Source organism: Zeugodacus cucurbitae, chromosome 5, assembly GCF_028554725.1.
Source record: "Zeugodacus cucurbitae isolate PBARC_wt_2022May chromosome 5, idZeuCucr1.2, whole genome shotgun sequence".
Classification (NCBI taxonomy): Eukaryota; Metazoa; Arthropoda; class Insecta; order Diptera; family Tephritidae; genus Zeugodacus; species Zeugodacus cucurbitae.
In genome coordinates this window covers 4,377,365-4,390,044 of record NC_071670.1, presented here as the reverse complement: position 1 = coordinate 4,390,044, position 12,680 = coordinate 4,377,365, and the positions used below count along the sequence as shown (strand labels likewise).

General features: G+C 34.2%; 1 protein-coding gene across 2 annotated transcripts in view; it reads left to right on the top strand.

The window, feature by feature from the left end:
• LOC105208564 (calcitonin gene-related peptide type 1 receptor) overlaps nucleotides 1-12,680 on the top strand; it is an 84,848-nt gene that overhangs the window by 67,059 nt on the left and 5,109 nt on the right. For both annotated transcript variants that reach the window (XM_011178485.3, XM_054231322.1), the window contains 6 exons: nucleotides 3,408-3,612; nucleotides 4,561-5,026; nucleotides 9,364-9,454; nucleotides 9,687-9,778; nucleotides 9,980-10,106; nucleotides 10,273-10,374. In XM_011178485.3, the coding sequence (XP_011176787.2) occupies nucleotides 3,480-3,612; nucleotides 4,561-5,026; nucleotides 9,364-9,454; nucleotides 9,687-9,778; nucleotides 9,980-10,106; nucleotides 10,273-10,374 (1,011 nt within the window). In that variant the 5' untranslated portion in view covers nucleotides 3,408-3,479. The remainder of the gene's footprint in view (nucleotides 1-3,407; nucleotides 3,613-4,560; nucleotides 5,027-9,363; nucleotides 9,455-9,686; nucleotides 9,779-9,979; nucleotides 10,107-10,272; nucleotides 10,375-12,680) is intronic.

Here is a 12,680-nt window from a genome sequence, read left to right as displayed (position 1 = left end):
TGTTTAGTACAAAGCTTGTTGAAACTTTGTTTGCAAGTGGGTTTAATGTGTATAAAATACCTCTTTTATTATTTCGCGTGCGGTAAGTGTAGAATATAGTCTACATTCAAGCAGTTATCATGCCAAAAATGGTATAAATTCATGCTGAAAAAATTTTTGGAGAGTCCGATTGTTATGCTAATACAAAAAATTAATATTCTGTGCGGTCATTTTGATTTATTGTCCACTTTTGAACTACTCACGCATGAATTCTCTAAAAAGATTGCACTATTTAAGTAATTTAGTTCACGTTAATAGCTGTTTAACTTGTGAATCGCTGACCATAACTGAGCCACTTCTGCTTAAATCTTCATTAGAGCATTCTACGCGCTTCTTGAGGCATACTTTTACTTTTCTGGAACTGAATCTTACTTACAAACTAATTCCAAAACTTATAATTAATTCTAAATCGGTTTCCAACTCAAAACTAATATCAATAAAAAACAATGCCATATTTACAGGCACTGGAATTAAACAATTATATGCCAAACACTATTCAGACCATTCGAGTTCATTTAACTATTGAACTCAAATGTCTGTCTATCATGCATACAATTTTACGGAAGTATATACATAAACGAAAATTATTTGCATACATTTAGCAACATATGGGATTATTCACAGCAATTAGTAATTAGTTTTTGCTTATTCTTTCTAAAGTGTATGGAATTTTCAATCTAATCGAAGCTGCTTGTTTGTATAACCTAGTTTTGAATATATCGTGGCTGTAGCATACATTTTGGCTGGTCATTGTCTCAAATTCGCACGTGTTTATATAATTTACACAATTAAGTTTTGTATTTGGAATTTATTGGTTCATTTTAATTAATTTTGGCATTAGAGTGGTTTGTATGCATGGATTTGCGGCAATTATTTTGTGAAGCTAAATATTTGCATTATACTTTCAGGCGCATACTTTGTTTTTGTAGTTTCATCATTATACTTTTGTATTATTGAATTCGTACTTCTATAATATTTTTTTATACAATTGATATTATTATTTTTTATGTGTTTTTCACAGCACAGTTTAAGTTGGTTTTAAAATGTCGTGAACGCATGAAAGTATGCTTTGAATTTCATTTTTTTACAAAGCTGTAATTATTTTTATTTTAATGAAGTATCTGCTTTTTATTGACCAAACGTTCGATTTTACTCAATTCCTGTTTAAAATAAAGCCATACATTTTTAATATATTTGTGCGCCCATAAGTAAACTTATTATTTATTTTATTTGAAATTTAACATTGTGGTGAAGTTTTATATTCTAATCTCTTATTTTAAGTGATAAATAGAACTCTTCTATAAATTTTTAGTACAAATTGTTGCCATTACATGTAATCGAAAATTTCAACGCCTTAATGTATACTTCAAAATTTTTACATTTCGTACTAACGGGTGATTTTTTTGAGGTTAGGATTTTCATGCATTAGTATTTGACAGATCACGTGGGATTTCAGACATGGTGTCAAAGAGAAAGATGCTCAGTATGCTTTGACATTTCATCATGAATAGACTTACTAACGAGCAACGCTTGCAAATCATTGAATTTTATTACCAAAATCAGTGTTCGGTTCGAAATGTGAAATCCGCTTTTTTATCGACAAATTTTGTTCAGCGATGAGGCTCATTTCTGGTTGAATGGCTACGTAAATAAGCAAAATTGCCGCATTTGGGGTGAAGAGCAACCAGAAGCCGTTCAAGAACTGCCCATGCATCCCGAAAAATGCACTGTTTGGTGTGGTTTGTACGCTGGTGGAATCATTGGACCGTATTTTTTCAAAGATGCTGTTGGACGCAACGTTACGGTGAATGGCGATCGCTATCGTTCGATGCTAACAAACTTTTTGTTGCCAAAAATGGAAGAACTGAACTTGGTTGACATGTGGTTTCAACAAGATGGCGCTACATGCCACACAGCTCGCGATTCTATGGCCATTTTGAGGGAAAACTTCGGAGAACAATTCATCTCAAGAAATGGACCCGTAAGTTGGCCACCAAGATCATGCGATTTAACGCCTTTAGACTATTTTTTGTGGGGCTACGTCAAGTCTAAAGTCTACAGAAATAAGCCAGCAACTATTCCAGCTTTGGAAGACAACATTTCCGAAGAAATTCGGGCTATTCCGGCCGAAATGCTCGAAAAAGTTGCCCAAAATTGGACTTTCCGAATGGACCACCTAAGACGCAGCCGCGGTCAACATTTAAATGAAATTATCTTCAAAAAGTAAATGTCATGAACCAATCTAACGTTTCAAATAAAGAACCGATGAGATTTTGCAAATTTTATGCGTTTTTTTTTTTTAAAAAGTTATCAAGCTCTTAAAAAATCACCCTTTATAAATCATAAAATTTATTAAATCAAAAAGTGATTGAAGAACTTAACTCGTATTAGAATAAATTTCTATAATCAATTTTTTATCTCTCTTATTTTGAAAAAAAAACCTTTTAAGCCTAAATATATGTTAAGCTTTAACTTCGTATGGCCAATTTTGTGCGTTAATTCAATTTTTTTGTATGAAATTTACTAACCGAAATACCTAGAATTATGGTCTTTTCAATTATGATATGATTTTTCAGACTCATTGGACATATTTTTAACGCCTACATATAGGTTTCCTTTAAATTATTTAGCAGAAATAAAATCAATTGAAACGAAAATAGTAATACAACACCAACGAGACATTTATTAACAATTTTCTTGTATTTTTTCATCATTAAAATCCGCTTAAAGTTGTTTGTGTAGACATTTTGTCGCGTCATCAATCTCATTAAGTGAAAAATAAGCCTTGAAAATTATTTCCTCCGCATGCAGGCACAAATTGACAGTAAAACATATTTCCGGTCAAGCGTTGTAAGCGATATGTGCAAAGCGGCATGTGGCCACTGTTGCCAGACGTATGTAATAATTTCCGGCTTTAGCAGCTTGGCCTTCCGACAACTGCCATACAAATATTTCCGGCGTCGTTACACACACAAATAATCTTTCATTATTTTCCAATACGCTGCAGGTTTTTCTACCACTACTACCATTACATTGATTGTGAGTTAAAAACGCGATAAAAGTAGCAACAGCTGCTGACAGTTCATTTAAAATGCTTTTACACTTCAGTGCCAAACAATTGCGCGCGTTTGTAGGGTCCAAAATACAAGCGAGGTGTGTGCTGCCAAACACAACTGTGGGTTTAAAAAGCATCTTACTTAAATACATATATATAAAGCCCGTATAATAGGTTTAGCGCATAAAGCGCCCATAAGCGCGCTATAAAATTCATTAACTCTGCGTTATCAATGAAATTTTTAACGCTTTTCATTTTTATTTTTTATTTGCTTTTGTTAACTGACGCACTCTCTTCCTCTTTTTCATTACAGCATTAAATCGAGTGAGTTTGTGGGCACCGACAACAATTGCATAACTGTAGCCGAAGCGCCTACGGCCACACAATGGCCTTCCTCTTCGAACCATTTCAGGCCGATGATCAATATTTGCGTGAATTCCTTTCACATCTCTATCTTAATTGCATAGTACGTTACCAGAATGAAACCGGCTCGGCGGTCAATGATACGGATGATGATGGTGAGTTAATTTGAATTGAAATATTAAATTTACTTTTGAAAAATAATTAATATTAAATTTACTAACTAAAAAATATATGAAAACAAAATCTAACACATAGTGGACCACCTATATGAAGCAACTGCATTCTAAAAATTACTTTAATAAGACCATAAGATTGCTTTTTGGAACCTCATATGACGAAATTGCTCATTCTCTTACCTTAACCTTAATATGAGAGCCATCATCATTCCGTCAATTTGCCGATTTTTTGTATTTTTATTAATTTGTTAAGCTTTTTAAAATACGGTTCCAAAATTTAACAAAATATTCCCTACTCTTTTTGGGAATTTTGTCTATATACCTAAAACGTTGCCTACATTTCGGCGCATTTATTAATAATTTTAGATTATATAGGAGCAACGCCTTCAAGTATCAACAATATATTGTAAATGTACCGATTCTTGGCCGACTGTATCTAACAAATTATTTATCCGATAGTCAGTTTGAAAGCTTACGTCGTTTTCCTAATGTTTGCATAACCTCATAAGCTCAGATACTTCCGACCAAGTACCGAACCTGCTAAAATATTGCTTGCATCATGTAAATGGCAATGAAGATTCATGCTTTAAATTCTTGCTCGGCCGTCAAAACCCTTCAGCCTGCCTCTGTAGTGCCCGCTATGGATCGAAATGGTCTAAAATCTGCGAAATTCATTTCTGAGGATATACTGACTTTTCGAAGATCCTGTGGGGATTCTATGATGATCAACAGTTCCTTACTCATTTTTGTTATTTAGGAAGTGGCAATTCTTAATTTTTGTAATTTTGATTTAATTTTCCATTAACTGAGTCCACATTGTCGACCTACTACCTTCCATAGCTAAGTTAATGTTTATTCTTAAAACCCAAACACCACATTTTCTCATACAAAATTCTCACTCTTCTCCAACTCAACATACATACCCAGCAAACTACATTGGGGTGCCGCGTTACCTCGAGGAGGCCGTGCTCAACGAGGGCAGCATAGACTTATCGAATGTGGACGAAGCGAAGGCGGAACAAAATGAACTCTTCGCCTACATTTCCAAGCATAGCTTGAAGCCATTAACAACAACTACTACAACAACAGCAGCAACAACCACAAGCGTGTATAACAATACATTGCCGAGCAACTTAAATGAGTCGTACCCATATATCAACAACATTATTGTCACTTCAACGCCTGCAACCAGTTTCAACGCAACTGCAAATGGCACTGCTTCAACTTCGTCTGCAACTTCGGCAACTGCTCCTGGCTCATCGCCACTGCGCTTTTGCCCATTGCGCTTCGACGGCTACCTCTGCTGGCCGCGCACACCCGCCGGCACTGTCTTGAGTCAATATTGTCCGGATTTTGTGGAGGGCTTCAATCGCAAATTTCTGGCGCATAAAACGTGAGTGCAATGCAAGAAACGAAAATTGAAAATCGAAAATCAACAGTTAACCACTGCCAGCAGCTCTTGGCTGGCACTTTGCTGCTCTAAGGGTTGCGGCATTTACTGCAAGCAAATATTTGTGTAATCTTTTACTTTTGCTACAATTGCAATGCCCACTTGTGGCGCGTGCATTTGGGCTTTCTTCTTATTTCATTTCTCCAGTAGCATATTTATTCACCATTTTATGTAGAAAGAGCGATAATTTCTAAGAAAATATTGGGGAAATTAAAAATGATGTGAGCGGTAATGCACAAATTAACACATATTTTCTTATTTCAAAATATATCGATAACACTATTTATTAATTTTCGATATACAGCTCACAAATTTTGAATTTGAAAGTTTATCTTCTAGGTCTACAACTTTGCTTCCGTCGTTTTTTTTTTTTGTAAATTTAAGGCTTTATTGTATAAAAACGGTTACAAAAATGTTATTCAAAATATTGACCGTCGCTAGCTACTACTTTTGATCATCTTTCTGGCAGCATGCATATTCCGTGACGAAAGAACTCCTCATCTTTCGAGTCGATCCAAGTATCAATGCAATTTTTGACTTCTTCATAAGAACTGAAGTGCTTGTTAGCTAGACCGTGTGCCATCGATCGGAACAAATGGTAGTCAGATGGAGCAACGTCTGGAGAATACGGCGGGTGGGGTAAGATTTCCCATTTCAGCGTCTCCAAATATTTTTTGACCAACTTTGCGACGTGAGGCCGATCATTATCATGCTGGAGAATGACTTTATCGTGTCTTTCCTCGTACTGTGGCCGTTTTTCTTTTAGTGCTCGGCTCAAACGCATCAATTGCGTTCGGTATCGATCTCTTGTTATGGTTTCACTTGGCTTTAGGGGCCATCCGTAAATTACGTCACACGAATTTAAGGACTTTTTAACCCCTCCCCCCCTTCTTGTCACAAGTTGTCACATTTTGAACTCACCCCCCCCCTGACGTGACGTCACCCATTTTCCAAAATTATGGATTTATCATAAATTAAAAAAAAACAGGTTATTCTATTTATTCTTATGTTTATTGAATAATCTTTAATAAAATCAACATTTAGTTAAATATTAAAGTACAGAGACAACGAATAACTAGTTAAGAAATAAGATACTTAATTATGCTAATTAAAAATACAAAACTTAATCATCTTGTGTCCATGGACTTTTGACCTACTCCTTCATATCATTTATTATTGGTAAATCAGGCACTTAATTTTCGTTCTGAATTTGGATGTCAGGAACATCTTTCGTATCAACATCTTCTTCTTACATCCATAAAGTATCGTCATCATTCATTAAACAGAGAATCTCTCGGGCACGTCTAGCCGCAATTCTTTGAAGACGAATTTTCGCGATAGGTAACAGCTCTTGTTTTTTATGTGATTGTTTGTGTTGATTGGTGGCTTTATCTGAAGAAAAATATAGGCCACATAGTGTAGCATCATTTAAATAAGTATGACTCGACACTAGGGCAATAACTATCATATGGAACTTGTTTAGATGGGATGATGCTTGGAGATTTAATAATATCTGTAGTAATAATGGAGCAAACTTAATTAAACTTTTAATAATTTCCAAAGACTAGAACGTCTTACACCGCAACATGCAATAGTTTCACATTGAACTATTTGTAAAAAATATTGTGACTCACGTACATGTTTAGCATACCAAGTAGCATTATTTTTCAACCATAGCCTGTTCAATATCCAGTCCAGTAACAGTTGGTGCAACATATTCAGCAACGACTGAAAAATTATCAATGACTAACTTGCTCCAAATCTCAGCCAACACATTGCCCGCACTTTCGAAGTTTCGTTTTTCTAGATCTAAGTCAGTAGTTCGATTAATTTAATCAAGATGTGACCCAAAAACATCATGTTTTAATAGTACACCAGTAAGTGATCGGCGTGGTACAGAGCAGCCAGTCGTCTAGCACCCAGGAGCGCAGCAGAGCGGGAAACGATATTGCCCTAAATTTTAAAATGTGATGTCACAAAGATTTTGACCCCCCCTGCCCCTTGTCACACAATGTCACTTCTGAATGATACCCTCCCCCCCTTCAAGGTGTGACGTAATTTATGGATGGCCCCTTAGCAGCTCATAATATATCACCCCCAACTGGTCCCACCAAATGCAGAGCAAGACCTTGGCTTCATAATCACCATTCTTAAAACGTTGAAACCATTCGCGACATGTCCAAGATCGATATAAAAAGATTTAGTCGATTTAATCGACCAGTGCTTGGCCCTAGAGACATCTATTGGAAAACGGCGGAATCAAAGTTGTATACTTAAACATATATACCAATAAACAGGAATAATATCAATACCAATAGTACCTGTTAGAATTATATCGATAACATCATTCATCGATTTTCGAGTTACAATTCAGAATTAACGAATATTTTCAATCAACTCTGATAATAAAAGCATGTAAGAATAAACTTGAAAAATTAATATCTGCCGGTTGCAAATATAGCGGATAACATAATTTATCGATTTTTGATGTAAAGTTCACGAAAAACTAGTAAACTTGCTAAGTTATCTGATATTAAAAGTGTTTAAGAATATGCTTGGAAAATATTAATATCGACATTGACCTGTTGCAAATATTTCGATAACAAAAATTATCAATTTTCGACTTTTTCAGTTCACAACATTTTTATACTCTCACAACAAAAGTTGCTAAGAGAGTATTATAGTTTTGTTCACATAACGGTTGTTTGTAAGTCCTAAAAATAAACGAGGTAGATATAGGGTTATATACATATATCAAAATGAATCCGAGTTGAAATCCGGATGTCTGTCCGTTTATTTCTATATATCTCGCAAACCAATGAAGCTATATAAACCAAACTTTGTGCAGTCGGTTCCCTTATGTACAAACATTAAAATAAACGAGGTAGATATAGGGTTATATACATATATCAAAATGAATCCGAGTTGAAATCCGGATGTCTGTCCGTTTATTTCTATATATCTCGCAAACCAATGAAGCTATATAAACCAAACTTTGTGCAGTCGGTTCTCTTATGTACAAAATTTGAATTGCATCTGATTCCTTCACTGTATAATGTATACATAAGGAACCAATGAAGATAGCGGAATAAAACTTTACACAAATAGTACATATCATCTCTGGCTTCACTTGTGAAAAAATTGTCGAAAACGGACCATAACTTTTCAAGGCCCCAGAAATCGAACATGTTGAACTTAGCGCCTAAGGGTAAATTTTAACCGAAAATATGGGTAAATCTCTCAGATAATTTAATGTAATTCAGAGGAAATTGTTTTCTTCTAATAGTGTGTCTCTGTTTCAAAAATCGGGTCATATTATATCCTAGCTCCCATATACCTAATTATAGGTTTTTCAAAAATACGGTGGGCTTTATTCCGCATATACATATGTATTGGTTAATAAATGAGATATCTTAGCAAAATTAAGTGACGTTAGTCTTGGATATAGTGCACCTTGCTGGTGGAAATGAATGAAATCACTTCAGGAATTACCTCAGCCCTCATATCCATATATGACGATTTTCGTTATTCTATTAAACTTTATGCCGAATTTATGGGTAAATTTGTGTGTTATCTTAATAAATTTCTTCAATAAATTGTGAGAGTATAAAATGGTCGTTCACAGCCGAACTTAGCCCTTCCTTACTTGTTTTATTTGCAAGTTAACATGGTAGTAAATATATAAAAGAATAAGCTTGGAAAAAATATTTTGTCAATATCTGTAAATTTATCGATAAAATCATTTATCGATTTACGATTTATTTTACAAGTAGTAATTAATAGTTAATCTGATAGTAGAAATATATAATGATAAGTCTTGATATCGATTATTATGAGTGCAATTTGTTTTTAAAGTTATCGATTTTCACTTTAATTTTTATTTTATCAATATTCTTAGTTTAAAAATTTGTAAAACCATATGTAAACATATAGTATTTAATGTTGTCTCTTTTATTACATACTTACTTTTACTTGTGATAATTTATTGTATAGCGAAATCGATAAATTTTTTATATAGCTTAAGTTTGGAAAAGTTATCGATATTAAAACTATCGTCTATGATAATTTTAATTCCTTGTAACGTCGGAATATTTTATATCAGAAATTATTAATTTTACCAATTTTTTTTCTTTTTAGTCAAACATAAGATTTATTGTGCTGTATACACACATATTTTTAAATATGTATATATTTTTTCAATATATTATCGATCGCTTTTCTATTTGAATGCATCTGAAAATCGATAAATTTCTATCATCACTATTTTCTTCACTTTTCAGTTGCCTGGAGAACGGCACCTGGTATCATCATCCAGTTAGTGGACGCGAATGGTCCAACTACACCAATTGCATTGATTATGACGACTTGCAGGTAAGAGAGCGTCTAATATTAAAGAATGTGAGAGAAGTGTAAGATTAAATAAAATAATATTTATTTATTTTATGAAAAACAAATTATTTTAAAAGCCTATTCGCAAATAGTTTAGAACAAATGTTGCATATTATTTCTAAAATAAATTTACTCATCTTATTGCCACACATAAATTTTACACTCACTTGTACCTCTTTTTTCTCTCACACTCTTCTTTCATTGCTCGCCGCAGTTTCGCAGTTTTGTAAACGAGCTGTACGTGAAAGGCTATATCGTTTCCTTAATCGCATTATTGCTTTCACTTATCATATTCCTGGGCTTTAAGTAAGTATATGCAACAGGTATAAAAAATTCAACTGCCAAAGGCACTCACACACACACATCGATCGCTTTATATGTGTGTGAAAGCGCATCTGGCAATTTATACTTCACCGCCATTTACATTTCTAATACATTTCACTTATCACATCTACACCGTTCTTCTTCTTGTTATTTGCTACGCATTAAATATGCACAAACCGGTAGATCTTTGCGCTGCACACGCATACGCATACACGTGCATCTGTTCGCTTCGCTGGCCTTCACTTGCATCGCCTGGATACTCTGGTATAAGTTTGTGGTCGAACAACCCGATTTAATAGGCAATAATCCGGTGAGTCTTGTGTGTTTACTAAGCCATAAATAATATTTGTTTATGTTTTATTTGTCTAAGTTTTTATCCTCTTTACTATTGTGTTTGTGTGTGTTTGTTTGCATTTATCGATTTGATACCGTTATAATAATAATTCAAATTTATTTGCTCTTAATCTTGTTTATAGCCCTGGTGCATAATTCTACACCTGGTCGTGCACTATTTTATGCTGGTGAATTACTTTTGGATGTTTTGTGAGGGGCTGCATTTGCATTTGGTGTTAGTGGTGGTAAGTGGGAATATCGTTTATCCATTGTTATTATATAAAAACAGAAACCATATATGCTATATTTTATTACTTATTTTTATTACTCTCTCTACTTAACACAACCGCAAAATTTCTATTATTAATGAAATTAAATATCGATAACACAATTTATCGAAAAATTATATACAAAATAAATTCGGAATTGCTATGAGTTCAGTATTCATATAAATTATTAATCTAGTAGTAAATTATTGGTCTTCGATAACAAACCGTATCGATATATCGATAATAAAATTTTACAATTCTAATTCGTACGGATGTCCAGAGCATACTGCGATTATGGAGGGAACACTTCTCCGACCTGCTGAATGGCAGTGAAAGTACAACACCAGGAGATGGCGAACCCGATTCCCCAATCGAAGACGATGGAATAGATATTCCATTACCCGACCCTGAAGAAATTCGAATAGCAAGTACCCACTTGAAAAACAACAAAGCGGCGGGGCCGATGAACTACCGGCCGAGCTATTCAAATACGGCGGCGAAGAACTGATAATGTGCATGCATCAGCTTCTTTGTAGAATATGGTCGGAAGAAAGCATGCCCGACTATTGGAATCTCAGTGTGCTCTGCCCAATCCATAAAAAGGGAGACCCCACAATATGCGCCAATTACCGTGGTATAAGTCTCCTCAATATCGCATATAAGGTTTTGTCGAGCGTACTGTGTGAAAGTTTAAAGCCCACCGTCAACGAACTGATTGGACCTTATCAGTGTGGCTTTAGACCTGGAAAATCGATTTTAAAGCTGCCTTCGATAGCACGAAATGGAGCTGCCTTTTTGTCGCGATGTCAAGCTCTACAAGTCGCTCATTATTCCCGTCCTGATGTATGGCGCCGAAGCGTGGATGATGTCAACATCAGATGAGACGACACTAGGAGTTTTCGAGAGGAAAATTTTGCGCAAGTTTTATGGACCTCGGAACATTGGCAACGGCTAATACCGCAGGCGATGGAACGATGAGCTGTACGAGTTATTCGACGTCATAGACATAGTCCAGCGAATAAAAAGACAGCGGCTACGCGGGCTAGGTCATGTTGTCCGAATGAACGAAAACACTCCAGCTCTGAAAGTGTTCGATGCAGTACCCGCCGGAGGAAGCCGAGGAAGGGGAAGGCCTCCACTGGAATTAATTATATTTAATTGAAAACATTTGCATTAGTAAAAACCTATACAAACTGTTGTCCAACATGATTTAATCGGCGTCCCAAGTTCCTTTATTATATGTAATAGGATTAAACGTTGTTTGTTCAACTCTTCTATCTGTTTTGCAAGGCAAAGGTGCTGGGTAGTAATAGTCTCCCTCAATTCTCTTGAAGAATCATCGTTGCGCAAGGTATTTATCTGGCTTTTCAAAGCCAATACCTTCATTATAAAAATTTTCTTATGGTGATTCTTTAAAGCACTATCATTAATATTAAATAAATAAATAAATATTAAAGATTCTAAAACTTACCATTTTCGTTGCTCAAAATGTAAACAAACAAATAAATTTGTAAATTGTCAATGAAAACACATCGAAAACACAAAATGTCGGTCAGAACGACTTTGGTTCCACAATCCACCAATTGATAAATCGATAAATTCAAATTTGTTATCGATACATTTATAACTAATAACAATCACAAATAAGAACAATTTATCGATAAATATGTTTTCTGAATTTTTATAATTTGCGCATTCGTTTAGCATAAGTATTTAGTAATAAATTATTAGTTATTGATATATCGATAATAAAATGTTACAATTCTAATTTAGAATTTAGTAATAAATAATTAGTTATCGACAACAAAATGTTGAAATACTAATTCGTACATAACTTGTTTAAGCACAAGAAGTATAAAATGGTATGATATTTCGCAATTTTTCAACTTTATAAAAATTTTATCGAAACTATCGACGCTCGATTAAACACTCTTGAACTGGATAAAAAATTTAAACAACATTGGAGTAATATTGGCAGCACCTGGTGGCTTTCAATTTCTTTTTCCGATAATAAAAGTTATCGATTTAATATAGACAAAAATATTTTAATACCACTGACTTTGCATAAATAATGAAGTAAGTGTAATTTAAAAAAAAATCGATATATTTAAAATATGTTTATCGATAAATTGATATTATTTATGAATTTTGGGATTTATCGATAAATTTAAAGCACATTAATCGATAAATTCATAATATATGTATGACTGTTATTTATAATTGTATCGATAAAAAATTTTGATTTATCGACATTCTTTACTATCGAGAAAAAGTTTTCAGTT